Source organism: Pipra filicauda, unplaced genomic scaffold (genome assembly GCF_003945595.2).
Source record: "Pipra filicauda isolate LSUMZ 115617 unplaced genomic scaffold, ASM394559v2 scaffold480_size458065_pilon, whole genome shotgun sequence".
Lineage (NCBI taxonomy): Eukaryota > Metazoa > Chordata > Aves > Passeriformes > Pipridae > Pipra > Pipra filicauda.
Genome location: NW_024104621.1, coordinates 19,323 through 43,481, shown reverse-complemented (window position 1 = coordinate 43,481; position 24,159 = coordinate 19,323). Strand labels below are relative to the sequence as shown.

The 24,159-nt window shown below is 65.4% G+C and overlaps 3 protein-coding genes across 3 annotated transcripts; 2 read left to right on the top strand and 1 right to left on the bottom strand.

The window, feature by feature from the left end:
* Positions 1–1,896: 1,896 nt before the first annotated feature.
* LOC113995323 (histone H2A.V) lies at positions 1,897–6,764 on the top strand. The gene is made up of 5 exons (XM_027735239.2): positions 1,897–2,172; positions 5,106–5,183; positions 5,890–6,003; positions 6,074–6,203; positions 6,441–6,764. Exons 1-5 carry the CDS (start codon positions 1,897–1,899, stop codon positions 6,500–6,502), a joined length of 660 nt encoding a protein of 219 aa, XP_027591040.1. The 3' UTR covers positions 6,503–6,764.
* A 1,334-nt stretch (positions 6,765–8,098) lies between these two features.
* On the top strand, positions 8,099–13,200 carry MAT2A (methionine adenosyltransferase 2A). Its single transcript, XM_027734811.2, has 9 exons — positions 8,099–8,316; positions 9,761–9,838; positions 9,916–10,038; positions 10,112–10,224; positions 10,353–10,496; positions 10,577–10,795; positions 11,039–11,221; positions 11,301–11,434; positions 11,776–13,200. Exons 1-9 carry the CDS (start codon positions 8,130–8,132, stop codon positions 11,876–11,878), a joined length of 1,284 nt encoding a protein of 427 aa, XP_027590612.1. The 5' UTR covers positions 8,099–8,129; the 3' UTR covers positions 11,879–13,200.
* A 750-nt stretch (positions 13,201–13,950) lies between these two features.
* GGCX (gamma-glutamyl carboxylase) lies at positions 13,951–23,500 on the bottom strand. Its single transcript, XM_027734508.2, has 14 exons — positions 23,296–23,500; positions 22,443–22,601; positions 21,626–21,791; positions 20,988–21,066; positions 20,784–20,890; positions 19,954–20,117; positions 19,108–19,367; positions 18,120–18,251; positions 17,164–17,315; positions 15,998–16,167; positions 15,547–15,677; positions 15,331–15,478; positions 14,232–14,421; positions 13,951–14,147 (listed from the first exon to the last, which is right to left on the bottom strand). Exons 1-14 carry the CDS (start codon positions 23,345–23,347, stop codon positions 13,988–13,990), a joined length of 2,070 nt encoding a protein of 689 aa, XP_027590309.2. The 5' UTR covers positions 23,348–23,500; the 3' UTR covers positions 13,951–13,987.
* Positions 23,501–24,159: the final 659 nt, after the last annotated feature.

The following is a 24,159-nucleotide window of genomic DNA, read 5'->3' as shown; positions in this document are numbered from 1 at the left end:
GGGTGATCACCCTGGAGTGTTGTGGGGACGTTGTGGGGTGGTGTGAGGGTGTGAGGTGGCACAGACAGGGCACGTGGGGTCCCCCACCTTGTCCTGAGGGGTGTCCCCGAGCAGGGCGGGGGGGCTGGAAGGTGTGAGGGACCGGCATGGGAAGAGAGGGAGGAGGTTTGGCGTGTTCAGGTGTGTGTCAGGGGTGTGCACCATCACAGGGCTGTGTGGGGTGTGTAAGGTAAGGTGCGTGTACCACCACACGACTGTGTGGGGTGTGTCAGCTGTGTGTAGGGCACATGTGCCACCACACAGCTGCCCGGTGTGGGCAGGTGTGAGGCTGGGTGGGTCTGGCGTGGCACAGGCGTGGGGGGTGTGCGTCACGGCTCAGGCGGGCACGGGCACGGACACAGGGTGTGCGTACGGGGGGTAAGGCTTCTGTGCCGCTCTCACGGCTGCGTGCAGTGTGTGTCAGGTGTGTATGTGCTACCCCGTGTCCCCTCCGTGCCCTGCCGTGGGTGCCGCAGCCCCCGCCCCCCGCGCTGCGGCTCCCTGCGGGCTCGGGCTCATCTGAGGACACGCGGGGACCCGCCTGCGCATGAGCCGCCACCGCCGTCACTGTCACCGGGGCCCGGCGCGACCCCCGCTCCCCCCGCGGCCCCTCCCTGCCCCGAGCCCCCCGGGGCCGAGCGGAGCAGCTGCTCCGGCCCCATCCCGGGACCCCCCGCAGCTGCTCCGGGCGGAGCCGGGGGTCGGGGGGCCCTGGGACTGCGGCGGAGGCCCCGGGGCAGCCCTAGGGATCCCCGGGCCGCGGCAGTTGCTGCCCGGGGCAGCTGCAAGCGGTGTTGCCCCCCTCGGGGGTACCGGGAGCAGCTGCGGGATGGGGGGCTAGGGGCCCCCCTGAGCCCTCCCGGCAGCTGCAGCGAGGGGTGGGGGCTGCGCGGGGCCCTCCGTGCCAGAGGGAGCCTGAACCAGGCGCCCCGGGGGTGACAGTGACAGCGACAGGTGCCTTCCTTGTCCTCCTCCTCCTCCTGCTCCGGCCGTGGAGCAGCCGGGGGCAGGGCGGGGGGGCTGGAGGACCCCTTGAGCCCCCCCGGCAGCTGCAGCGGGGACAGTGCCCCCCACCCCTGCCCGGAGCTGGGGGCGAACCGAGGCACCCGGGGGACAGGGCCCGTGCCGGGGGGGGCCCCGGGCTCCCGGCCCTGCCCGGCAGGACCCTGGCTCGGGAATCCCCCGTTCCATTTATAAACCCACCTCGTCACACCGTCAGGTTCCTTTTGACGCCTAAACGGGCTCGGGTGCGAGAAATTTATTTCCCGTGACACGTTTGCTTTTAAAACCCGCACCTACAGGGCGTTCCGGGGGCTTTGATCACATTTTGATCCCTGCTCTCAGCACTGACTATGCCTTCGGCCTCTCGGGGTCCTCCCGAGTCCCCAGGGTGCTGCGGGGTCCGTGTTACCTCCCTGCCGCTGCCCTTCTCCCTCACCCTACGGGGTAGCACCCGGATGGATGTGGAAAACACAGAGGACGGTCAGAGGCACCGCTGGGCCGCGGTGTCCCCGGGCGGACACCCCTCCCGCCGGGGGCTCCCCCGGCCTCGCGCAGGGCCGGACCCTGTCGGGAGCAGAGCCCCCGGCTCGGAGGGACCGTCTGTGGGTGAGACCATCCTGGCCCCACCGGTACCGGGGGAACCAATGCCCCCCCCCTCCTTCTTCTCTCAGCGACACCCGCGTCCGCCCCCCCCGCTCCCCTCACACAAACACAGTTGGGGCGGGGCCTCAGAATGGGCGGGAAACCCCTGCCCGCCTTCCATTGGCTTCCGCAGATGTCCGTCACCTTGACCCCGCCTCCCATCCCAGTGTCCGCCGTTTTCATTAGCCGGGAGGTGACGCCACCGGCGCGCGCATGCCCCGCCCCGCCCCTCACCCCGCCTGCGTGCCGTGTGCAAAAAGCAACACAGCCGTTAAACGAGCCACGGGGCGGAGCCAGCCGGGGACGGGGCAAAGAAGCTTCGCTCCTATTGGTGGCGGCTGCATATTCAAACTAGTATTAGAGGCGCTGATTGGTGCGAGCGCGGCGCGGCCCGCCGCCCCCGCCCGGGCGGGTCATTGTCTGGCGGCTCCCGAGGCGGGTCGGGCGCGGCGGCGGTTCCGGGACTCGGACGGCGGCGGCGGCACCATGGTGAGGGTGGGGGGGTCCTGGGGCCGTGGGGGGCTTAGGGGGGGCCGGGGCAGCATGGCCGCGGCTGCCGCTGTCAGCCCGGGCCGCGCTCCGTGACCTTGGGCCCGGCCCGGCGCTACCCCGGGGGCCGGCCTGTGGGGAGAGAGGTGGTCAGGCCCCTTAAATCCGGTGTCCTTCCGGCGCTTTCAGAGCGGCCCCGTGTCCGCCGTTACCGCGATTTGTGTCGGTCACCGGGGGGGAAATGTCAAGCGAGGGCCCCGAGCGGCCTCTGTCATCGGTTCCGCGCCTCCCCCGGGATCCCGGAGAGATCCCAACGCGCTTCCAGAGGGAAGGGCCGGGCCTGAGGGGGAGGCAAACGGGGGTTCGTCCCCCCCGGTGCCCCAGTCGTGTGACCCCGGCGGGAGCGGCGGTGACGCTGTCACCGGGGGAAGCGGGCGGCTGGGGTTCCGGAGGGTCTGAGAGGTTCCGCGCAACTGCAACGTGGTTTGGGGGGTTCTGAGGGTCCGTGGGGGCCTTCGGGGTTCCGTGCGCTCACAGAGGACCCGGGGGCTCCGCGGATCCGCGCGGGGGTTTCTGTGGTTCTACGGGGGGATTCGGGGGGTTCTGGGAGTCCTTTTGGGGGTTCCGTGATTCTGTAAGATGTTCTGTGGGCCCCCACAGGGGTTTCGGGGGGTTCCGTAGATCCGCGGGGCAATTCTGTGGATTCACAGGGGGTTTGGGAGGTCCTGTGGATCCCCATGGGAGTTTGGGGTCTGAGGGGGAAGGGGCGTTGGATGGGTCCTCTAAACCCCCAGGCGTTTTCTGTGGATCTGCAGGGGGATTTAGGGGGCTCTGGGGATCCCCAGAGGGGGTTCCGTGGCTCTGTGAGAGATCTGTGGGGGAGTTCTGTGGATCCGCGGGGGTTCCGAAGTGGGCGAAAAAGGCCCTGATCCCGCGGCGTTTACATGGAAACACCGTCACCGTCGGATTATACAACTCCCACCGCCGAGAACTTGTGCTCGGGGATATCTGGGATGTGCGGCACGAGATAAAAAGTTGCTGTTTTAAGCAACAAGAAGAAGGAAAAAAGAAAGTGGTTTGCTTGGTCCAGCGGGTCAAATCCAGGGAGGGGTTGGCACGGGAATGTGCTCCCAGTGAGGGGCTGGGGTGGGAAAGAGGGACAGATGCGACGCAGGGATTGTCTCAGCCCCCGGGAGCCCCGGTTCCTGAGGAGGAGGAGGAAGGAATCCTCGGGATTCCCTCCTCAGGAGAGAAGAGTCCGGGAGCCCCGGGGGCAGCTGGAACCTCGTGTGTTCCCTCTGCCAACCCCGCGGAGGGTTGGAGAAAACCGGGACAAACCTCGGGATTTCGGCGGCGACCTTTTCTTCCCAGTTTTTAGTCAACGCCCCCCCCCGTAAAGATCCGCCAGGCAGGTGGCTCCCAGCTGGAAAACCTGACGGAGAAGTGGGAAAGTTCACAGCTGGCTGATAAAAGCCCTCAGTGGGAACAGCCAGTGCTTTTCCCAGAGCTGTGTTTTATTCCTAGAGCAAGGGAATATCCCTAAATCCCCCTTGCCTCCTCCTTCCCTCCCCCAAATCCCCCATCTCTCCCCCCAAATCCTCCTTCTCTCTCCAAATCCACCCAAATCCCCCCTCTCTCCCCCCAAATCCCCCTCCCTGGGTTTTGCAGTTTTATGGAGTGATGTTTTCTCTGTATAAAAGTAACTCCCGGTGCTTCCCTGTTTTTCTGAGTCATCCCTGAAGGCCCTCCTGTCCCAAGTGCCAGGACACAGAGGGGTTTGCCAGGGACCAGCATTCCCACAGCTGGATCCCAGCATTCCTGGAGCCAGATCCCCCCCAGCCTCACCCCATGCCCGCCACTCATTTAATCACCTCGAGATTAATTAATTCCTGCTCGTGATTATTTTTTTCCCAATGTTTGAGCTGGAAGAGGTGTTAACTCCCACCTAGCTGGGCTGGGATGCAGATCTTGGACATTCCCAGGTTAACCAGCATCTTGTTTTGAGGATTAACGAGCTCCGCTCACTCTCCTGGGATCTCTGGGTCCTTTCAGCTCCCTCACCATGAGCCAAAACTCCTCCTTTTTAGGGGGGATGGGGGTTGTGGGATCAATATGTGCTGTAAAAACAGGGATTACGAGTATCCAGTGTGTTTTCAGGCTCTGCTCTCCCTCTGCTATGGGTTTTTGGCTCTCTGTGGGCTTGAAAACCTGACACGGGGGATTATTTTTCCTGTTCTTTCTTACCTAGAGCAGATTTGGGGGTGCTGACGTGCTCCCCGTGGAAGGTGCAGCTCCCTCTGCCCTCCTGCAGCTCCCACCTTCATTAGGAGCAGCTCTCATTAGTGATCAGTGATGTCACAGAGTCTTCCCATGTCCCTGCAATCCATGGATTTCCTGAGGGCGGATGGGAGAGCCCGGCAAACCTTGTTCCTGAGTGACTCCCAAACTCTTGGCTTTGGCATTTCCACCCCCCAAACACGATTTTCATTAAATGTGGGATTTCTGGGGCTCCCACATGATTTCCCACCCTGGAGCAGGAAGGGAGTTACCTCTGAATCCCACAGGATTCACATTCCCACCTACTGGAACAGTGTCCTGCCCCACACCCCGTGTCAGCACGTGGAGAAATTGAATCTTAAATAAAAATAGGCTCACAACTGCTGGAAAACAACGGTCAACAATGGGGATTTTGGGATGCTTTCCCCCCCATTTGGCATTTTCTGGAAAATTACGGGACTGGGACACTTGGGGGAAGGAGCAGCTGCTGCTCCTCAAAACCCCCCTTGTCCCCTCGGATCCAGGCAGTTCGAGAAGCCTCGAGTTGCCAGGGAGCTGCTGGATTATCCTGCTGCAGGTCCCTCTGGCTTAGAATTAACGAGATTGTTTGGATTCGGGGATTAATTAGATTAATTAATGCGGCCTTTCTCCCCCAGGCTGGCGGCAAGGCGGGCAAGGACAGCGGCAAGGCCAAGGCCAAGGCCGTGTCACGCTCCCAGAGAGCAGGCCTGCAGGTATGGCACAGGGAATCGTTGGGAAGCGGGAATTCTGGGGGGCCCAAACCCTTTGGTTTGAGGTGAAAGCTGAATATTGTGGGATTTGGGGGATTATGGAGCGATGAGGAGCCCTGGGCTTGCGGAGGGGAGAGGGGGTTTGCTCTCGGGTGAGACAGAGAGGGTGGGAGGATTAATTGGGAGAATTAATGATTGTAATTATTAAATATTAACTATAATTATTAATTATAAATAAGGCACAATTACATTATTTAATGTTCTGTAAGGTTACATCTTGTTATATTATTGCAATATGATAATATATTAGTATATCATAACAATACAGTGTGTTATAACATTAATATACATATTATGTGGGTTAGTAATAAATAAATAAATTTGGTAATGGCAGTTAAATCCTCTATTTGGGGAGGATCGTGTCGAGTTGCTCCTGGAAGCCACAGTCAGGCAGGATGGGGAGTTTCCCGGGCCCAAATAGAATGTGTGTTACATTATATAATTAAATATATTATATATAAATACAATAATCAATATAAATGCATTATATATATTAGACAATAATGAATAATTAATTCGGGTAATGACAAATCCTCTGTTTGGGGAGGATCATGTCGAGTTGCTCCAGGCAGGCAGGGTGGGGTCTCTCTTTTGCCCAAATCATAGGGGGCTGTGGGTGTTAATGAGGTTGTTAATTGCCCCCTCCCAGTTCCCTGTCGGCCGCATCCACAGGCACCTGAAGACTCGGACCACCAGCCACGGGCGCGTGGGGGCCACGGCGGCCGTGTACAGCGCGGCCATCCTGGAGTACCTGACCGCCGAGGTAGGACCCCCCTCCCCGGGGCCAGCACCCCTCCCCCCCGGCATTCCCACCTCTTCCTGCTGTCCCACAGGTGCTGGAGCTGGCCGGGAACGCTTCCAAGGACCTCAAGGTGAAGCGGATCACGCCCCGGCACCTGCAGCTGGCGATCCGTGGTGACGAGGAGTTGGACTCCCTGATCAAAGCTACCATCGCCGGTGGAGGTGGGGCTCCTTCCCTCCTTTCTGTCCTTCAGTGGGAATGACGTGGGAAAACAAACAGGAGTTTGGCAGTGGGGGTAATTCCACTGGCTCCATGCTTCCCTGGATCCACACTGGGTAGGGGGGGATCCGCTCAACATTCACACTGTTATCCCAAAACTCTGCTGGGAATTGGGGAGTTCTTGCAGTTTCTTGGGAATTCTGCAATTCCTGATGGGAATTCTCCCCTTCTCTCCACAGGTGTCATCCCCCACATCCACAAGTCCCTGATTGGAAAGAAGGGGCAGCAGAAGACGGCGTAAGGGAGCGCGGTGCCGGATCCCCCGTCATCGTACCGACCTGGGCACAGCAACACCTTGGGGATGCCAGGAAACTTTTTTTAAGGAATAGTTGAAAGGAAGAACATAGAGGATTGACTGTAGAGGAAACATTGGGATGGGTTTAGATTCCGAGTGGGACACACCGTGGGCCCGTGGGGCAGCAGCCGGGGGGGTTTGAGGGGCTGGGCTGTCCTGCGTTTTATACAAAAATGGAACCCATAAACCATTTTTTACAAAAAAACGAGCTCTCTGATGTGGCGGAAGGAGGGGGGCCGGGAGGCAGGAGGGTCCGGGGAGGAGGAATCGGACGGTCCCGGCACCGGCCCGCGCTGCATGCAGATTAGCCCTGCCACATATGCAAATACACAGCATTGTGAAGCCACGCCCCTCATAAATATTCGGTGTGGAGGCGGGGCGTGTCCCAAGGCTCCGCCCCAGAGCGCACATGGCCGGGGGTGCCTGTGTGTCCGTCTGTCCTGGGCATGGGGGCCCCTGTGTCTGTCCGTCTCAGCTATGGGGGTATCCGTTTGTCCTGGGCACAGGAGTCTTTGTGTGTCCGTCTGCCCCAGGCCTGGGGGTGTCATGGGCCTGTCTGTCCTGAGCGTCTGTCTGTCCTGGGCCCAGGGGTGCTGCATGTCTGTGTGTCCTGAGTGTCTGTCTGTCCTGGGCAGATGTGTCAGGTGTCCATCTGTCCTGGGCACAGGGCTCCTGGGTGTCTGTCTGTCCAGGGTGTCTTATCAGCTCTGGCTGTGTGGGTGTCTGGTGTCCACCTGTCCTGGGCATTGGGACACTGGGTGTCTGTCCCAGCGGCTGGGTGCTGGGCTCTGTCCTGGGTATCCATCTGTCCTGGGCACATGGGTGACCACCCAGCCCCTCCTAGCTCCCGGGGAGTCCCATGCGCAGCCATCGTACGCGGGGGAGCCCCGGGCGGGGCTCAGAGGAGGCGGCGGCGGGAGCCGGGCCCGGGGCGGCTCCAGCACTGGCAACAGCAGGTGGGGGTTGCATCAGGCGTCGAGTAGCCCCAACGGCCCAGGGTGCCATCCGGGGCCGTGCCCGCGCTCAGCGGCGCCCTGGCCCGCCGGGCCGCAGTGCCGGGGCATCCCCATGGGCCGGTGCCGGGGGGGGGCACGAGGGGTAAGGACAAGGCCGGGCCAGTGCCCGCGGGGCAGAGCCCGCACAATGGCGGCGCCGCTCGGCGCAAGATGGCGGCGAGGGGCGGGGCCTCCCTGACCACACCGCGAGTACGCGTCTCGCGCCGCCGCATGGCGCATGCGCATACCGTCGCGCGCCTCTCGCCGCCGGGCCGCGCGGGCCGCACCATGCGGCCCTCACGGGAGGGGACCGCGGGGGACGCCGGTGCACGCCCAAGGCGCCGCGCCGCGCGAGGCAGCGGAGACGTCTCGCACGCCCGTTTAACGCCGGTCAGCGCTCGGCCAGCGGCGGGGAGCGCAGGGCTGTCCCGGCGGCGGAGCCCGCGTTCGGCGTTACATAACGCTGTCCCCCTGCCCACCCGCAGTGGTCCCGCCACCCCGCCCCCGCGGCCCTTACAGCTCTCATCATTGGCTGGATCAGGCGGCGGGGCGGGGCGAGGAGGCTACAAGTAAGGGCGATGCGGCGGGCGCCGCGCTCAGTCCGTCGCGGCCGCGCCCGGGTCTCGTTGTTCTCGTGCTTCCCCCGCCGCCAGTCGCCGCCCTCCGCCGCCGCCATGAACGGACAGCTGAACGGTTTCCACGAGGTGTTCATCGAGGAGGGCACCTTCCTCTTCACCTCCGAGTCCGTGGGCGAGGGGCACCCAGGTGCGGGCCGGGCGGGGCGGGGCCGGGCGGCGAGCGCGCAGGCGCGGCCGGGCGTGGGGGGGAGGAGGAGGATGAGGACGAAAATGAAGAAGGAAGGATGGGGATGAAGAGGGCGAGGATGAGGATGGAGGGGCCGTGTGTGTGTGTGTATGTGGGGGGGGCGGTGACGCGCGCGGGCGCGCGCGCAGTGTGAGGCGGGCGCGCGCTCGCCGCATTGCGGGCCCGGCGCGCACGTGCTGCCCGCGTGGGGCGGGACACGGGGGGAACGGGGGGGACACGGGGGTGACGGTGGGGCGGGGATGGGGCCGGTGCCGCCGTGACTCAGCCGTGACTAAGCAGCTCCCGGTGCCCCCGCACCCCACGCCCCCCTCCCCCCCGCGTGGGTGCCGGGGCCGGGACAGGCCCGGTGACCCCCCCCACACCGCCCCGGGGCTCGGTGCCACCCTCAGCGCACCGCACGCTCCCCAGGGGTCTCCGATGACGTCCAAGCTGTGATGGAGCGTCGCGGGTCTCCCCAGAGGTGCCCCCCAGCCGAAGCCGGAGGGTGTCACACACTGCTTCCGTGGGGGCTCGGAGCTTTCTCAGCTCGGTGCCAGCCCGTGCCGGGCTCCCCCCGCCTTTGTCCTCGCCGATTTGGGGCACATGACTGTTAATCTGCGTAGGCAGCTGCCAGTGCCCAGCACCCGCTGCCAGGGCACCCCCGGCACCCCCCAGCTCCGGGCACTCCAGCACCTTCTGAGCCCCCCACCAGCTCCGGATGCTCCAGCACCCACTGCTCGAGCACAGCACCCCCAGCACCCCATAGCTCTAGTCCCTCTGGCTCCAGCACCCACAACCTGTGGCTGTTCTAGGGATGCTTCTGGGGCTCCCCCCACGCTACCACGAGGGAGGAAGCTGCAAAGTCCGTTTCCTCACTCTTCAACCCCAAAAACCATCTGGGGAACCCCCCTCTGCTCACCTCAGCCAAGCGCTGCCTCATCCTCCCCCCCAGTCCTGCCTGGAAGGTCGCTCCCAAGGACATCCGCAGTCCCGGGGACACGAGCGGCCCTTGGGACACCCCGGAGCGGGTGGGAGGTGTCCCCCATCCCAAATAAAGCCCCCTGGGAGCAGGAGGGAGCTGGGTGTCTGGTGGGATATGGCTGGAGCAGCTCTGGCATCGGGCACATCTGGAGCTGCTGGAAACTGGATTTGGAAAGTCGGGATATGGGTTTGATCCCCTTGGCCCTGGCTGGGACTGGAGCTTAACTGGGACATGCCTGGAATTCCAGGCTGGGAACAAGGCAAGGGCTCTCTGTGCCCCGGGGGGCATACAGATTATGGATTACAGGGTTTGGATCTTGGATCCTGGCTGGGCTGTGCCAGAGGCTCCGGAAGGAAGGGCCAGGCAGGGCCAGGCTGGGCTGTCCCACGCCATTGTGACGCCTCCCGCTCTCCCTGTCCCCAGATAAAATCTGTGACCAGATCAGTGACGCCGTCCTGGACGCCCACCTCAAGCAGGACCCCGATGCCAAGGTGGCCTGTGGTGAGTGGGGGCACCGGGGGACAGTGGGTGGGTGACGCCGGTGGTGACACCGCTCTGACGTCACCTTGTCCCTACAGAGACGGTGGCCAAGACCGGGATGATCCTGCTGGCAGGGGAGATCACCTCCCGGGCCAACGTGGACTACCAGAAGGTGGTCCGGGACACCATCCGGCACATCGGCTATGACGACTCTTCCAAAGGTGCGTCCGGGGTGTCCCCAGCTGGGTGGCAGCACAGGGGTGGCACTGGGCTCACCAACAGCCTCCCCCCCAGGCTTTGACTACAAGACGTGCAACGTGCTGGTGGCCCTGGAGCAGCAGTCCCCGGACATCGCCCAGGGCGTGCACCTGGACCGCAGCGAGGAGGACATCGGCGCCGGGGACCAGGTGAGAGCAATACGGGGCTGCCGCGGGGTCAGTGGGGCGGGGTGGGACCCTGCAGTGGGACTGGGGCTGGGGTGGGACCCCGCAGTGTGAGCAGGCTGGGGTGTGACCCCCCCCGTCCCTGTCGGCAGGGGCTGATGTTCGGGTACGCCACGGATGAGACAGAGGAGTGCATGCCCCTGACCATTGTGCTGGCACACAAGCTCAACGCCAAGCTGGCCGAGCTGCGCCGCAGCGGAGCCCTGCCCTGGCTGCGCCCCGACTCCAAGACACAGGTGAGGTGCTGGTGGGTCTCCAAACCCCCGGGGAGCCCCCTGCTCCCCCCCGGCGGCCCCTGACCCGTGTCCCCTGGCAGGTGACGGTGCAGTACATGCAGGACCGCGGGGCCGTGATCCCCATCCGGGTGCACACCATCGTGATCTCGGTGCAGCACGACGAGGACGTGTGTCTGGACGAGATGCGCGATGCCCTCAAGGAGAAGGTCATCAAGGCCGTGGTGCCCCCCAAGTACCTGGACGACGACACCATCTACCACCTGCAGCCCAGCGGGCGCTTCGTCATCGGCGGGCCCCAGGTGCGGCCGAGGGCACCGTGGTGGCGGCACTGTGGTGACCACAGTGACGGTGGTGGTGACGGCATGGCACAGTGGTGGTCACAGCGTAGCAGTCACGGGTGTGGTGGTGGCAGTGACAGTGCAGTGATGGCTTGGTGGCGAAGGTGGTGCCACGCTGGTGGTGACGCTGGTGACAGTGCTGGTGCTGCTGATGACACTGGTGACAGTGCCGGCACACAGCTGTGACACTGCTGTCCCCCGCAGGGCGACGCGGGGCTGACGGGCCGTAAGATCATCGTGGACACGTACGGGGGCTGGGGGGCCCACGGCGGCGGCGCCTTCTCGGGCAAGGACTACACCAAGGTGGATCGCTCGGCCGCCTACGCCGCACGCTGGGTGGCCAAGTCCTTGGTGAAGGCTGGGCTGTGCCGCAGGGTGCTGGTCCAGGTGGGTGCTGGGCAGGGGGGGCTGTCCGGGGGGGGCCGGTCCAGGCAGGGACTTGGCTTCACCCGCAGTTCCCCCACAGGTCTCATACGCCATCGGGGTCTCGCACCCCTTGTCCATCTCCATCTTCCACTACGGCACCTCCCAGAAGAGCGAGCGGGAGCTGCTGGAGATCGTCAAGAAGAATTTTGACCTGCGGCCCGGGGTCATCGTCAGGTAACGGGTGCGGGGGGGCCGCGCCGGGGGGGGGGCCGGGGTGGGCGGGGGTCCCTCCCGGAGCAGCCCGGGGACCGCCTGGCGCCCTGGACCCCGCGCGGAGCTGCTCGGCCGCAGGAGGAGGCGCGTTCCGGGTAAGTATCCGCCGGAGCCGAGCGCTTGGAGCTTCCCCGGGGCCAGGAGCGTTTGAGGGGCTCAGGGAGAGCCCCCGGGAAGCTCCAACCGCCCCGCGGGGGTGGGGGGGACACGGAGGCACCGCCGCAGACCCCCCGGCCAGGCAGGGAAGGGGCGAAGGCAGGACCCCGGGGCCGCCTCACTGAGTCGGGAATTGTGTATTCCAGGGATCTGGATCTGAAGAAGCCCCTCTATCAGAGGACTGCAGCCTATGGCCACTTTGGTAGGGACAGTTTCCCTTGGGAAGTGCCCAAAAAACTAAAATACTGAGGAAAAAAGAGCCTTGTTAGGGCTTTTCCCCCCACTCCCACGGGCGTAGGTTACAGAGAAGCCCGTGGGCTCTGGGGGAAGAGCTCCCGGCCCCCCCCAGCCCCTCCTTTTCTCTCTCTCTCTCGCCATCGTTTCGGTTGCGTGGGGACCACGTGCCTCTCCCAGGGCCCCCCCCCCGTGTCCCTCCAAATCCCTCCGGATGGTTTTTAACAAATCCCATCTGACTCCAACCTTGGATATGGGAAAAAGGCCCCAAGTGCCCCCCCCAGCCTCCCCCCACTGCAGGGGGGGGCACCCCATTTTGGGTCCCACCAGTCCTGCTGCAGGGAGGGACACCCATTTTGTGTCCCCCCCATCCCCTCCTTGGCCCCAAATTCCACTACATCAGGGGGACACCCCATTTTGGATCTCCATCCCCTCAGTCCTGCTGCGGGGGACACACACCCCATTTTGGCTCCCACTGTCCCCCTAGTCCTGCTGCAGGGGGGGGATACAAAATCTCCTCCATTTTGGCTCCCCCAGTCGTCCCCCCCACAGCTCCCAGTCCCATTGTGGGGGGACACCCCATTCCACCTCCCCGTCCTCCCTGGGACCTCGCTGGTGCTGGTTTTGGTTCTTAACCCTCATTTTTAACCTCTTTTTGCTCCAAAAATGCACATTGTGGGGGGGACACGCTAAAACCCGCCCCCAGACCCCCCCAGCCCCCCCCCCCCACCGAGGGTTCGGTACCGGAGGAAAATATTTTACATTTCTCTTTTCTTGGGTTTTAATCCAAAAGCTGAAGCGACTCCCCAGCTGCACAACCTCCCCCCCCCGTCCCACCGATGGGGGGGTACCCCCCAACTCTGTCCGGATTTTGGGGGGAAAGGGGAGGATTTGGCCCTCGATACTTGAAGGTTTGGTGTATTTATTGTGTGCCGAGGTGGGGGCGTGAGTACAGAGAAGCCCCCGCGCTCAGCCGGCAGCTCCTGACCCCCTGAAAGCCCCCCCGCCCCTCCCCCTGCCTTTCCCCCACCCCCCACCAGTTTGGGGGGAAACGGGGTGGAATTGGGTTTGTTGGAGCGCTGGGGGTGCCCCCGGGCGCGGCGCCCGTGGCCGGTGTGGTACAGAGAAGCCGGCTTGTTTACTGCCCGCCCGGCACGGCCCCCCAAAGTGCCTTGGGGAGGGGCAGGGGGGCTTTCTCTCCCCCCCCGAGTAGTTTTTTTTTTCTTGGTTTTACTATTTTCGGGAGGTTTCGTCCGAATGTTTCGATCCACCGAGTCCAAAAAGCAAACTTCAAAAACAAAAAGTCTCAATAAAAGTGAAGTGATGGGTCGGCTGGAGCCGCCTCTGGTTTGGGGGGGGTGGAGGGAGAGCTGGGGTATGGGGGGGGGAAACAGGCACGGGGGGAAATGGGGGTGAGGGGGAAATTGGGGTACGGGGGAAACTCGGGTATGGGAGAAACAGGCACAGAAATGGGGGGGAGAAATTAAAGTGGAGGGGGAATGGGCAGGGGGAAACTGAGGCACGGGGGAGGACTGGGAGGGGGAGAGATTGGGGTACAGGGGGGAAATAGGGATGGGGGACCAAGGGATTAGAGGAAACTGAGGCATGGGGGGAATGGACATGAGGTGAAAAATGGGTATGGGGGAACTGAGGCATGGGGGGGCAATTGAAGTACAGAGGGGAAGCAAATATTGGGGGAACCGAGCAGGGAGGGAAATGGGTGCAGGGGAAAGTGGGGTGTGAGGGAAACTGAGGCACGTGGGAAACTGGGGTACAGGGGAAACGGAGGGATGAGTGGAGTGGGGGACCTGGGATGGGGGAAATGGGTACAGGGGGAACTGAGGGAGGAGGGAAGGGGAATGGAGGGAAATGGTGCATGGAGGGGGAACCCACAGGGGAGGGGGGGAAACAGGGATACCATGAGAAAATGGGGTATGGGGGAAACTGAGGCACGGGGAGGGAAACGAGGGATGAGGGGAAGGGGTTTGGAGGGAAATTGGATACACGGAGGGGGAGCATACGGGGAGGGGGGGTGAAACGGGTACCTGGAGAAAGGGGTACGGGGGGGAAACTGAGGCACGGGAGGATTTTTTAGCTTAAAAAACCAGGGTTTATTGCGGGTGCTCAGAGCTCGGGCCCCCCCCGGGCTCCTCCCTCGCCCTCGGTCCGAGCCCCCTCCTCCTCCTCGCCGCGCCAGCTGGCGAAGGCCACCTCCTGTGCCAGGCGCTCGGGGTCCGGGCGGCCCAGCGCCAGGTTCCGCAGGGCGATCAGGGTCATCAGGGCGCTGCGGGGACAGGGGGGACGGGGGGCACAGGGGTCAGCGCGGGGGGCACGGCGCGGGGGCCAGGGGGGCGTTCTGGGGGCTCACCTGCGGCGGAAGAGGAAGAACTTCCTGCGGAGGAAGCGCCGCAGGCGCTGGGCCGGGCTGGATTCGCGCTCCCGCCGCTGCTCCCGCTGCTCCCGCCGCAGGAACAGCGAGACCAGCGGGTCCAGCGGGACCCCCGCAGGGGGCGGCTCCCCCAGGATGGGCCGCAGCTCGGGGGGCAGCGGGGACCGCTCTGCGGGGGGGGGAGGTGATTTTGGGGTTCCCGTGATCCCCCAGCCCACTGACAGGGATTTGGGGTGTCCCCATGATCCCCCTGGCCAGTGACAGGGAATGGGGGGGTGGCCATGATGTCCCATCCCTAGTGACAGGGATTGGGGGTCCCCATGATCCTCCACCCCCCTGACAGGGATTCTGGGGGTCTCCGTTATCCCCCAGCCTGGTGGTGGGAACTGGGGGTGTCGCCATGATCTCCACAACCCAGTGACAGGGATTTTGGGGGTCCCCATGGTCCCCCCACTCCAGTGACAGGGACTGGGGGTTCCTGTGATTCCCCCAGCCTTGTGATGGAAACTGGGGGGGTTGCCATGATTCCCCCCACCCTACGGACAGAGATTGAGGGTCTCTATGATCCCACCACCCCAGTGCTCACCAGAAGATGAGATGACAGGGATTTTGGGGGCCCTCTGGTCCCCCCCCCCAGTGACAGGGAATGGAGGCCCTCCATGATCTCCCTCAGCTCAACAGGGGCTGAGGTGATGGAGCTTTTGGGGTCCCCACAGTCCCCCCCACATCTGGGTGCCCACCATGGGGGTGAGGTGACAGGGATTTTTGGGTCCTCATGCCCCTGGTGCTACCCAGTGTGGGAGGTGATGGGGTTTTTAGGGTTCCTGTGATCCCAGGGAGTGAACTGACGGGGATTTGGGGGAGAGGGCGGTGTCTCCCCACTGCTCAGCAGTGCCAGGGACTTGGGGGTCCCTGTGATCTCCCCACCCTGAGTGCCCCCCAGGGGGTGAGATGCCTAGGGTTTTGGGATTCTCCTGGGGAGGTATCAGGGACTTTGGAGTCCCCAGGGGTGACGTGCCCAGGGTTTGGGGTCCCAGGCTCTGGGGTCCCCGGGGTGCGCTGCTCGGGGGTTCCTCACCGGTGCCGTTGCGCACTCGGTCCCGCAGCTCCCGCAGCCGCGTCAGGTTCCGCTCCAGCTCCAGGGCCGTGGTGTTCACGTACAGGTACATGTAACACGAGGGCTCCGGGGACACCGTGTGCACCTTGTGGTACTGCCCTGCTGGCAGCTAGGGGACAGGGGGGGGTCAGCACCCCCAGGCACCCCTGAGCCCCCCGGGGCCCCCCCAAGCCTCACCTGCATCCCCTGGCCCTCCTGGAGCGAGTGGTTCTGCTGCTGCTCCACCAGCTCCACCAGCACCTGCCCCCGCAGCACCCGCAGGCTCGTGTTCCCCAGGTCCTCACTCACAAAGTTCTCCAGGTGCAGGCCTGGAACACACAGGGGGGGGCTGTACTCCACCCCCCCGAGCTCTTCCCTGTACCCTGTACCCTGACCCCCCCACCTCGAATCCCCAGGACCCCCCATGCCCTGCACCCCAACTCCTGGGACCCCACCATGCCCTGTGTGCCCCCCTCCAAACCCTGTTCCCACCCCCTCTGAATCCCTGGGACCCCCCTGCTCCCTGACGGGACATCCCTAAACCTCCCACTACCCTACCAGCCACCCTGTGCCCTGTACCCCCCAGCCCCCCCCAGCCCCCTGTGCCCCGTGCCCTGTCCCCTGACCCCCCAGCCCCCCTGGGCCCCACCGGGGAAGTCGGCGATGAACACGGTGTCTGTGTGTCCGTCCAGCTGCGCCTCCAGCTCCTGCAGCCGCTGCCGCCACGGCGACAGATCCACCAGCAGCGGGAGCAGCCACGGCGTGGGGGTCCAGGGGGACCAGGGGGCACGCACCAGGTCCACACGGGGGTCCACGAGCCTGTGGGGACGAGGTGTCAGCGCCCCACGGCCCCCCCAGATCCCGTGTGTGCCCCCAACACTGCTGGGAGCGACAGCACCCACAGCAGGGGGGACCATGGGACCCACGGGCCCGCAGGGACCATGGGGTACAGACCAGAGCCACCCACAGGGTCCATGAGTCTGTGGGGACAGGCTGTCAGCACCCCACAGCCCCCCCAAATCCTGCGTGTGCCCCCAAACCACTGCACCGGCTCCTGCAGCAGTGGGGACCCCCAGTGTGGGGGACCACAGCACCCACTCCTGTGGGTCCACTGGCCTGCAGGGACGAGACACCCACACCCCCCATGGCCCCCCAGATCCTCCGTCCCCACAAACACCTCCTGGAAGCAGCAGCTCCAGCAGCAGCACCCACAGTTTGGGGGACCATGGGACCACATCAGGGCCACTCATGGCTTCACCAGCCTGCAGGGATAGGACACCAGCACTCCCACATCTCCCCATGTCCCCCCAAATCGTGTGTGTACCCAAATCTCTGCTAGAGGCACAAGCTCCAGCTGCACCCACAGTGTGGGGGCCCAGAGGGACAACCCCAGGCCCACTCGTGGATCTACCAACCTGTGGGGATGGGCCACCAGCACCTCACATCCCCCTCTGTCCCCCCAAATCGTGTGTGTGCCCCACAACCACTGCTGGAAGCACCAGAACCAGCAGCAGCACCCACAGCGAGGGAGCCCACAGGCTCCACCCGTGGGTCCCCCGTCCTGCGTGCCCCCTGTGCCCCTCTGTCCCCCCAAACCCCCTCCATCCCCCCAGAGTCCCCATCCCCACCCTGTACCCCCCCATCCCCTACCCATGCCCCTCTGTCCCCCCAAACCCCTCTCCCTCCCATGCCCCCCTGTCTCCCCATCCCTGTCTCCACAAAATCCCTCGTTCCCGCTCTCCCCCGTGCCCCCCGTGCCCCCTGTGCCCTTCTGCCCCCCCATACCCCTCTGCCCCCCCGTGCCCCCGTGCCCACCGCTGCTGGAAGCGCTCGTTGATGGACACCCAGACGTCGAAGTAGATGCGGGGCCGGCTCACGTTGTACCGCGGCAGGAGGCGGCTCAGGCACGACGAGTATTGTTTGAGCATGTCCGCGTGGTCCCGCCAGCGCCGGCTCTGCGTGAACACCTGCGGGACCGCGCCGGGGGCTGCGGGCACCGGGGGGGACTGGGCGGCTGCCCCACCGGGGCAGGGGGGGCTGCGGGGACTGGGGGGACACAGGGGGACTGGGAGGGACCAGGGGGACACGGGGGGACCGGGGCAGGGAGGGCTGGGGGAACTGGGGGCACTGGGGGCACTGGGAGGACTGGGGGTGACTGGGGCAGTGAGGGCTGAGGGCAGTAGGGGCACTGGGGGGACAGGGGGACCGGGGGATTGGAGAACGAGGGGTGGGAGCAATGAGGGACTGGGGGGGAAATGGGGGGGCAGAATAAAGGATTGGGTGGAATGGGGGATGAGGGAGAAATGAGGGGGGGATGAGGCATGAGGGTGAATGGAGGGTGGGGGGGAATGAGAGATGGGGGAAACTGAGGCACAAGGAGGGAAAGGAGAGGTGGGGAAACTGAGACACGGGGGGAGGAAAGGAAGGATGGGGGAACTGAGGCACAGGTGGGGTGTCCCATGGGGGTCCTCGTGTGTGTGGGGGTAACGGCAGAATGTGGGGGAAGGGGAGGCACAGGGGGGAAAATGAGGGATGGGGGCAACTGAGGCACGGAGGGAAAATCAGGCACTGGGGAAGCTGAGGCTTGGGGGGGTCCCATGGGGGGGTTCCCGTGCTTGGATGGGGGAAACTGAGGCTTGGGGGGGTTGGCTTAAAACATTAAGTTTATTTGGATTGATCAAAGCTGGGAACACCCTGTCCTTCCCCCCCCTATCCTGGGGCACCCCTCACCTCTGGTCCCAGGCAGCCCCCTGGGTGGGGGGGTCACTCACCCCTGGTTTCAGGTAGCCCACCTCCCCAGTGAGCCCGTCCCTGTAGGTGATCTTGACGTGCTGGTGGAAGCGGGAGTGGACCATCATGTCCCAGGAGTAGCCATAGAGCCCATTGGTCCAGTTGTTGTAGCCCTGGGGGGCATGGGGGGAGGGTCACAGGACATGGGGGTGGGTCACAGCAGAGCACAGGGGTCCCCACCCCAGGGGAACAAGGAGGGACCCCCATATCCCCCCTCCTGCCTCCTCTGGCAATGGCCTCGCTCCATGACCCCCATCCCACCCCCCAACAGTTCCCCCACCCCCTGCCCCCCAGCCCTGCCCCTGTGCCCCCCAGCAGCCCCCCTGTACCTCCGTGCCCCCCAAATGTCCTGCTCCAGAGTCCCCCAGCCCTAAGGGGGACTTCACCCCTTCTGTGTCCCCTAAAAGTGCCCCCACATCCTCAAAAACAGACACCACGTCCTCAAAAATCTCCCATGTCCCAAAATTAACTTCACACTCCCAAAATACCCCCCATATACCCCAAAATAACCCCATGTCCTAGAAATATCCCAACATCCCCCAAATGAACAGCCCCTGTGTCCCCAAAATGCCCCTGTATCCCCCAAAATACCCATGTCCCCCAAAATGACACCCCCACATCCCCCCAAAACACTCCCACAGGACCCAAAATGTCCCTCACGCCCTGCAAAATACCCCTCATATCCCAAAAAATACCTCCATGTCCTCAAAAATGCCCTCCCACACCCGAAAATACCCACCACATCCTCAAAAACACCCTGATCCCCCCAAAATGCCCCTCACATCCCCCTAAAATGTCCCTTACATGCCCCAAAATGCCACCCACACCCCCAAAAACACATCCACGCCCCCCACAACATCCCTCACATCCCCAAAATCGCCCCACGCATCCCTGAACCCCATCCCCGTGTTCCCCAAGCCCCTCCCCCACGTCCCCACCCCCTCCCCGTGCCCCCCCCCCCGTGCCCACCGGGGTGATGAAGTGGGAGTAGGGCAGGAAGAGCTGCTCCAGCACGTAGAGGATGGTGAAGGCTGCAGCCAAGTGCTGGCGAGGCCGAAGGCCCCCCCGCGCCCCCTGGCCCTCATAGTGGCAGTCGGGGCTGGGCTGGGGGGGCCTCGTGCTGGGCAGGACCCCCCTGAGCCACGGGGGGCACCGGGCCACGAGCCCCCGTGGCCACTCGGGCCGGCAGAACAGGCCGTTGGTGGCCAGCATGGTGTAGGAGAACATTCCTGGGGACAAGGGGGACATTTAGGGACCTCCTGCACCCGGGGGGCACTGAGGGACCTCGAGGGAGCTGTGGGGACAGGGGGGTGAGGGGGTTCCTGCCCAGGGTCAGAGTGCTCTGGGCATGTCTGGGTGCCCAGGATGGGGCTGATTTAGGGGATGTCCGGGTGCCCCTGCCATGGCTGGGGAGGATTTGGGGGCTGGTGGGGGGGGAACTTTGCCCTGGTTGGGGGTGGTTTAAGGGGTGTTTGGGTGCCCCTGCCACAGCTGGGGGGGATTTACAGGGGTTTGGGGAGTGTCCCTGCCCAGGCCGGGGGTGTTTTGGGGGGGTCCCTGCCCTGGCTGAGGGTGCTCAAGGAGGGTGATAGGGTGAGTGGAAGCCCCTACCCAAGGGATGGCCCTGCCCGGGTTGGGGGTGCCCGGGGGGGTCCTTGGCCCAGGTTGGGAGTGCTCTGCGGGATGGGAAGGTGCTCCTGCTCAGGCTCAGGGTGTTTTGGGGGCTGGAGGGTGCCCCTGTTCTGGCTGGGGGTGCTGGGGGGGTACTGGGGGTGCTGGGGGGGTACTGGGGGTGCCATGCCCCCCTCCTCTCACCGATGCTGAAGAGCTGGGAGTTCATGCAGTGGAAGTAGGTGACGAAGACGAGGGCGAGGGGCCGTGTGGCGTCGAAGAAGAGCAGGAAACCCGCGGAGAGGTCGAGCACCAGCCCCCCACCGTGCACCACTAGCAGGCTGGTCAGCTCCTCTGACAGAACCAGCCTGGCCACAGAGCCTTCCTCAGTGTCAGCCTCACCCTGACACCCTCCTCAGCCTCACCTCAACACCCTCCTCAGCCTCACCCTGACACCCCGTCACCCTCCTCATCCTCCCTTTCCTCACTTTGACACCCTCACCCTCCTCATCCTCACCCTGCCTGTCACTCCCTCTCATCCTCACCCCATTACCCTCCTCATCCTCACCCCATTGCCTCCCTCACCTTCCTCACCCTGTCCCTGTCCCACTTCTCATCCTCAACTCAGACCTAGCACCCCATTGCCTTCCTCATCCCATCCTCATCTTCACTCTGACTCTGTGGCCCATCCTCATCCCCATCCCCCTCCTCATCCTCACCCTTAACCCATCCCTCTGACACTCTCATCTTCACCCTGCCCCCCTCCTCCTCCTCCCCCGTCTCTGTCACACCCTCCTCATCCTCACCCTGAACCCACCAACCCACCTCACCCTCCTCATCCTCACCCCGACCCCATCAACCTACCTCACCATCCTCATCCTCATCCAAACCCCAGCCCCATCACCCTCCAAACCCTGACCCCAGCCCCATCACCCTCCTCATCCTCACCTCGACCCCATCAACTCACTTCCCACTCCTCACCCCCAGCCTGTCCCCATCCCTGTCCCTTGCCCACCCCCCTGTGCCCCCCAGACCTGAAGGGGGAGAAGAGCCAGTGCCGGGCGAGGGAGCCCATGGAGAACCCCCCGACCCAGTCCCCGTCCAGCTTCTTCAGCCCCGCGATGAAGTACACGATGAACACCTGGGGGGCACGGGGTCAGGGGGAGTCAAGGGGTCCAGAGAATCCCAGAGGGGGCCCGGGGGGGGGCTCTGGGGGTCCCTGGGGCAGGGGCACTCACCTGGGCACGCAGCAGGGCGTAGTTCCACAGCGGGACGTGGGCGTTGCGCTTGCGGGGACGGAACAGCCCGTCCACGGACCTGGGGGGACACCGGGGACAGAGGGGGGGCCAGGTCACTGTCACCCCACTGCCAGAGCTGTGGGAACACGTGCCACCACCTCACAGGGACAGAGAGCCACAGGGATACCCCGTGGGGACCCTGGTGCTAGGTCCTGTGCCACCCACTGGGGACACCATGGCCTGAGCCACCCCCGGGGATCCCAGTGCCACTGGGGACCCCAGGACCTGTGCAACCCCCTGGGGGACTCTGTGCCACGGGGGAACCTGCTGTCACAGGGGACCCCATGACCCGTGCCACCCGCTTAGGGACACCAAAACCATGGGGGACCCCAGAGCCTGTGCCACCCCATGGGGACACCCCCTGAGCACACAGCACCATGAGGACCCTGGTGCCAGAGGGCACCTCAGGGTCTGGGCCACCCTGCTGGGGCCCTGGTGCCACAGGGAACCTCACAACCTCTGGAGGCCACCCCACGGGGACCCCCAGGCCCTGTGTCACTTGGGGTCACCCACCCTGCTGCCACACAGAACCCCTGACCCGGGGTCCCCAGTGCCCCCCCACCCCCCCGGGTGCCCACCCGTAGCGGTCAGCGCCCAGCAGTGCCAGCTGGAAGCCCAGCAGCCCGTAGAGGTAGGAGTGGTTGTTCCAGGAGGTTTTGTCCAGCAGGAACAGGTACCAGTACGGGCACAGGAAGGCGATGCAGCTCAGCCGGTAGCAGCACCCCAACATGATGCCCAGTGCCCCTGTGGGCACAGGACCCTCAGTGTGTCCCCTGGCCCCTCCCCGTGCCACCCCTTCCCTGTCCCCAGCCCTCCTCCCAGTCCAGTGCCAGACCCCAACACGATGCCCAGTGCCCCTGCATCTGGGGACACACCCCACATTGTGTGTCCCCCTGGGAACCCTCTTGGTGCCACCCCCTCTGCCTGTCCCCGGACTTCCCGAGCTCCCCTCCCAGTCCATCACAGTCACAGTGCCCATTCCCACCCCAGTGCCAGTCCCTACCATGGTTCCTGTCCCCATCCCACCCTCATTTCTGTCCCAGTGCCCATCTCAGTGCCTTGGTCCAGACACTGTCCCAGTGCCACCCCCCCACCTGTCCCCACGGGTGGGGTTCTGTGTCCCCACCCTCCCCTAGCTCCCCTCCCAGTCCCAGTCCCAGTGCCATTCCCACTCCAGTGCCCCTCCCCACTGTGGCTCCTGTCCCCATCCTACCCCCCTTTCTGCCCAGTACCACCCCCTGTTTGTCCCCTTCTGTATCCCCATCTTCCCCAAATTCCTCTCCCAGTCCATCCCAGTGCCCATTCCCACCCCGGTACCCGTCCCCCTCCCACCCCCATTTCTGCCCCAGTGCCATCCCCTGCCCGGTGCCCCTCCCCATCCCTCCCAGCCCGTACCCAAGAACATGACGGTGTAGAGCAGGTACATCCAGTCGAGGGGCAGGGGCTGCAGGAAGGGCAGGAGGGGGAAGCGACAAACCTCGAGCCCGTCCAGGTACCGCTGGTCCAGGTGGCCCAGCCCCCGCTCCTGCGGCACGTCCAGCGCCATCAGCAGCCCTGGGGGGCGGGGGGGGGGGTCAGTGACCCCCGTCCGGGCGGGCACTGACCCCCCTCCAGCCCCAAACCGCTGCCCAACCTTTGCTCCGGTGCTGACGCGTTACTGCCCGGTCGCCTCCATCCCCCTCGGACAGCAGGGACCTCCCGGATCCCCCCAGCTATCCCTCTCCCAAAGCCCCTGAGCCCCCCCGAGCCCCTGGATCCCTGAGCCACCCAGGCCCGCCCTCTCTGCCCCACAGAGTCCCTCCGGAGCCCTCCTGGAGCGCCCCCCGTTCCTCCCAGCCTCCGTTTCCGTGAGGCTCCCCCGGCCCCTGCCCTCCCTGTCCCCCCGGTGACCCCGTACCCGGAGCCCCCCCCGGGTCCTCCCGAGCCCCGCAGTCCCTGTCCTCCCCCAGAGCCCCTTGGTCCCCCCCAGCCCCCAATCTCCTTGTTCCCCAAAGCACCTCCGGCCATCCCTGGTCCCCCCCGGTCCCGGTACCCTCGGAGTCCCCCCGGTACTCCCCAGCCCCACTCTCCCCGTCCCCTCAGCGGCCCCCCGAGTTCCAGAGCCCCGGGCGGCCACCCGGAGCCCCCCCGCTCCTCCCAACCCGGAGCTCTCTCGGTCCCTTCGGTGCCCCGCAGCCCCGGTACCCCCGGAGCGCCCCTGGTGTTCCCCCAGCCCCGGAGACCTCCGGTCCCCCCGGTCCCCGCTGACCGAAGGCGGCGCGGAAGGCTCCGAGCGCCGCGGGGTCCTGCGGCCGGTGCATCAGCCGGACGAAGCGGTGCCACCGCGTCAGGTCCCGCAGCTCGAACCCGAGCAGCCGCCGCGCCAGCCCGGGGCCGGTCCCGGGGGTCCCGGAGGAGCAGGGGGGACCCGGGGGCGGCCCCGCCGCCGCCTCTCCCCGCTCCGGCCGCCTCCGCCGCGCCGGGCCTGCCGGGGGTCACAGGTCAGGGGGCGCAGGGCGGGGGGTCTCTTCCGGGGGGTTCCGCACCCCCGCCCCGTTCCCGGTTCCCCGCTCCCCGTTCCGCACCCGCCGCCGCCGCCATCGCCGAGGCCCCGCCCCCTCGATACACGTCACACGCGTCACGGCCGCGACAGCCAATCAGCGGCGCGGGGGCGGAGCATCGCGACCACACCCCTGCCGGGCCCCGCCCCGCCCTAAGCCCGCCCCATCCCCGCCCTGACCCAGGACCTCCATGCGAGACCCCCTGACCTCCGACCCCTGACCTCCGACCCCCTCACAGACCCCCCCCTCGGCCGCGGGACCCCCGGCCCGCCCCAGAGACCCCGCCCAGACCCGGCTCCCCTCCGCCCCGCCGCGACCCTCGCCGCGACCCCTCCGCGACCACGCCCCGGAACCCGCCCCCTCCCTCGCCCCCTGATCCCGCCCCCCCGCGACCCCCGCATCCGACCCCCGACCAACCGCGATCCCCCAGCCCGGCATCCCCGACCCCCGGGACCCCCGCCCCGACCCCGCCGCGACCCCACCCCGTAACACCCCCAGCCCGGCACCCCCGACCCGCCGCGACCCCCGCCCCGCGCCCAGCCCGGCGCCCCCCGCCCCGACCCCGCCCTGCC

Coding starts and splice junctions, on each gene's coding strand:
- LOC113995323 (XM_027735239.2), top strand. CDS start 1,897: ATGCCCCGCCCCGCCCCTCACCCCGCCTGCGTGCCGTGTGCAAAAAGC. Junction 6,004..6,073: donor TGGAGTACCTGACCGCCGAG/GTAGGACCCCCC, acceptor GCTGTCCCACAG/GTGCTGGAGCTGGCCGGGAA. Junction 6,204..6,440: donor AGCTACCATCGCCGGTGGAG/GTGGGGCTCCTT, acceptor TTCTCTCCACAG/GTGTCATCCCCCACATCCAC.
- MAT2A (XM_027734811.2), top strand. CDS start 8,130: ATGCGGCGGGCGCCGCGCTCAGTCCGTCGCGGCCGCGCCCGGGTCTCG. Junction 8,317..9,760: donor CGTGGGCGAGGGGCACCCAG/GTGCGGGCCGGG, acceptor CCCTGTCCCCAG/ATAAAATCTGTGACCAGATC. Junction 10,225..10,352: donor ACATCGGCGCCGGGGACCAG/GTGAGAGCAATA, acceptor CCCTGTCGGCAG/GGGCTGATGTTCGGGTACGC.
- GGCX (XM_027734508.2), bottom strand. CDS start 23,347: ATGCACCGGCCGCAGGACCCCGCGGCGCTCGGAGCCTTCCGCGCCGCC. Junction 20,891..20,987: donor ACGCCCTGCTGCGTGCCCAG/GTGAGTGCCCCT, acceptor CGTGCCCCCCAG/GTGTTCATCGTGTACTTCAT. Junction 20,118..20,783: donor TGGCTCTTCTCCCCCTTCAG/GTCTGGGGGGCA, acceptor CTCTGTGGCCAG/GCTGGTTCTGTCAGAGGAGC.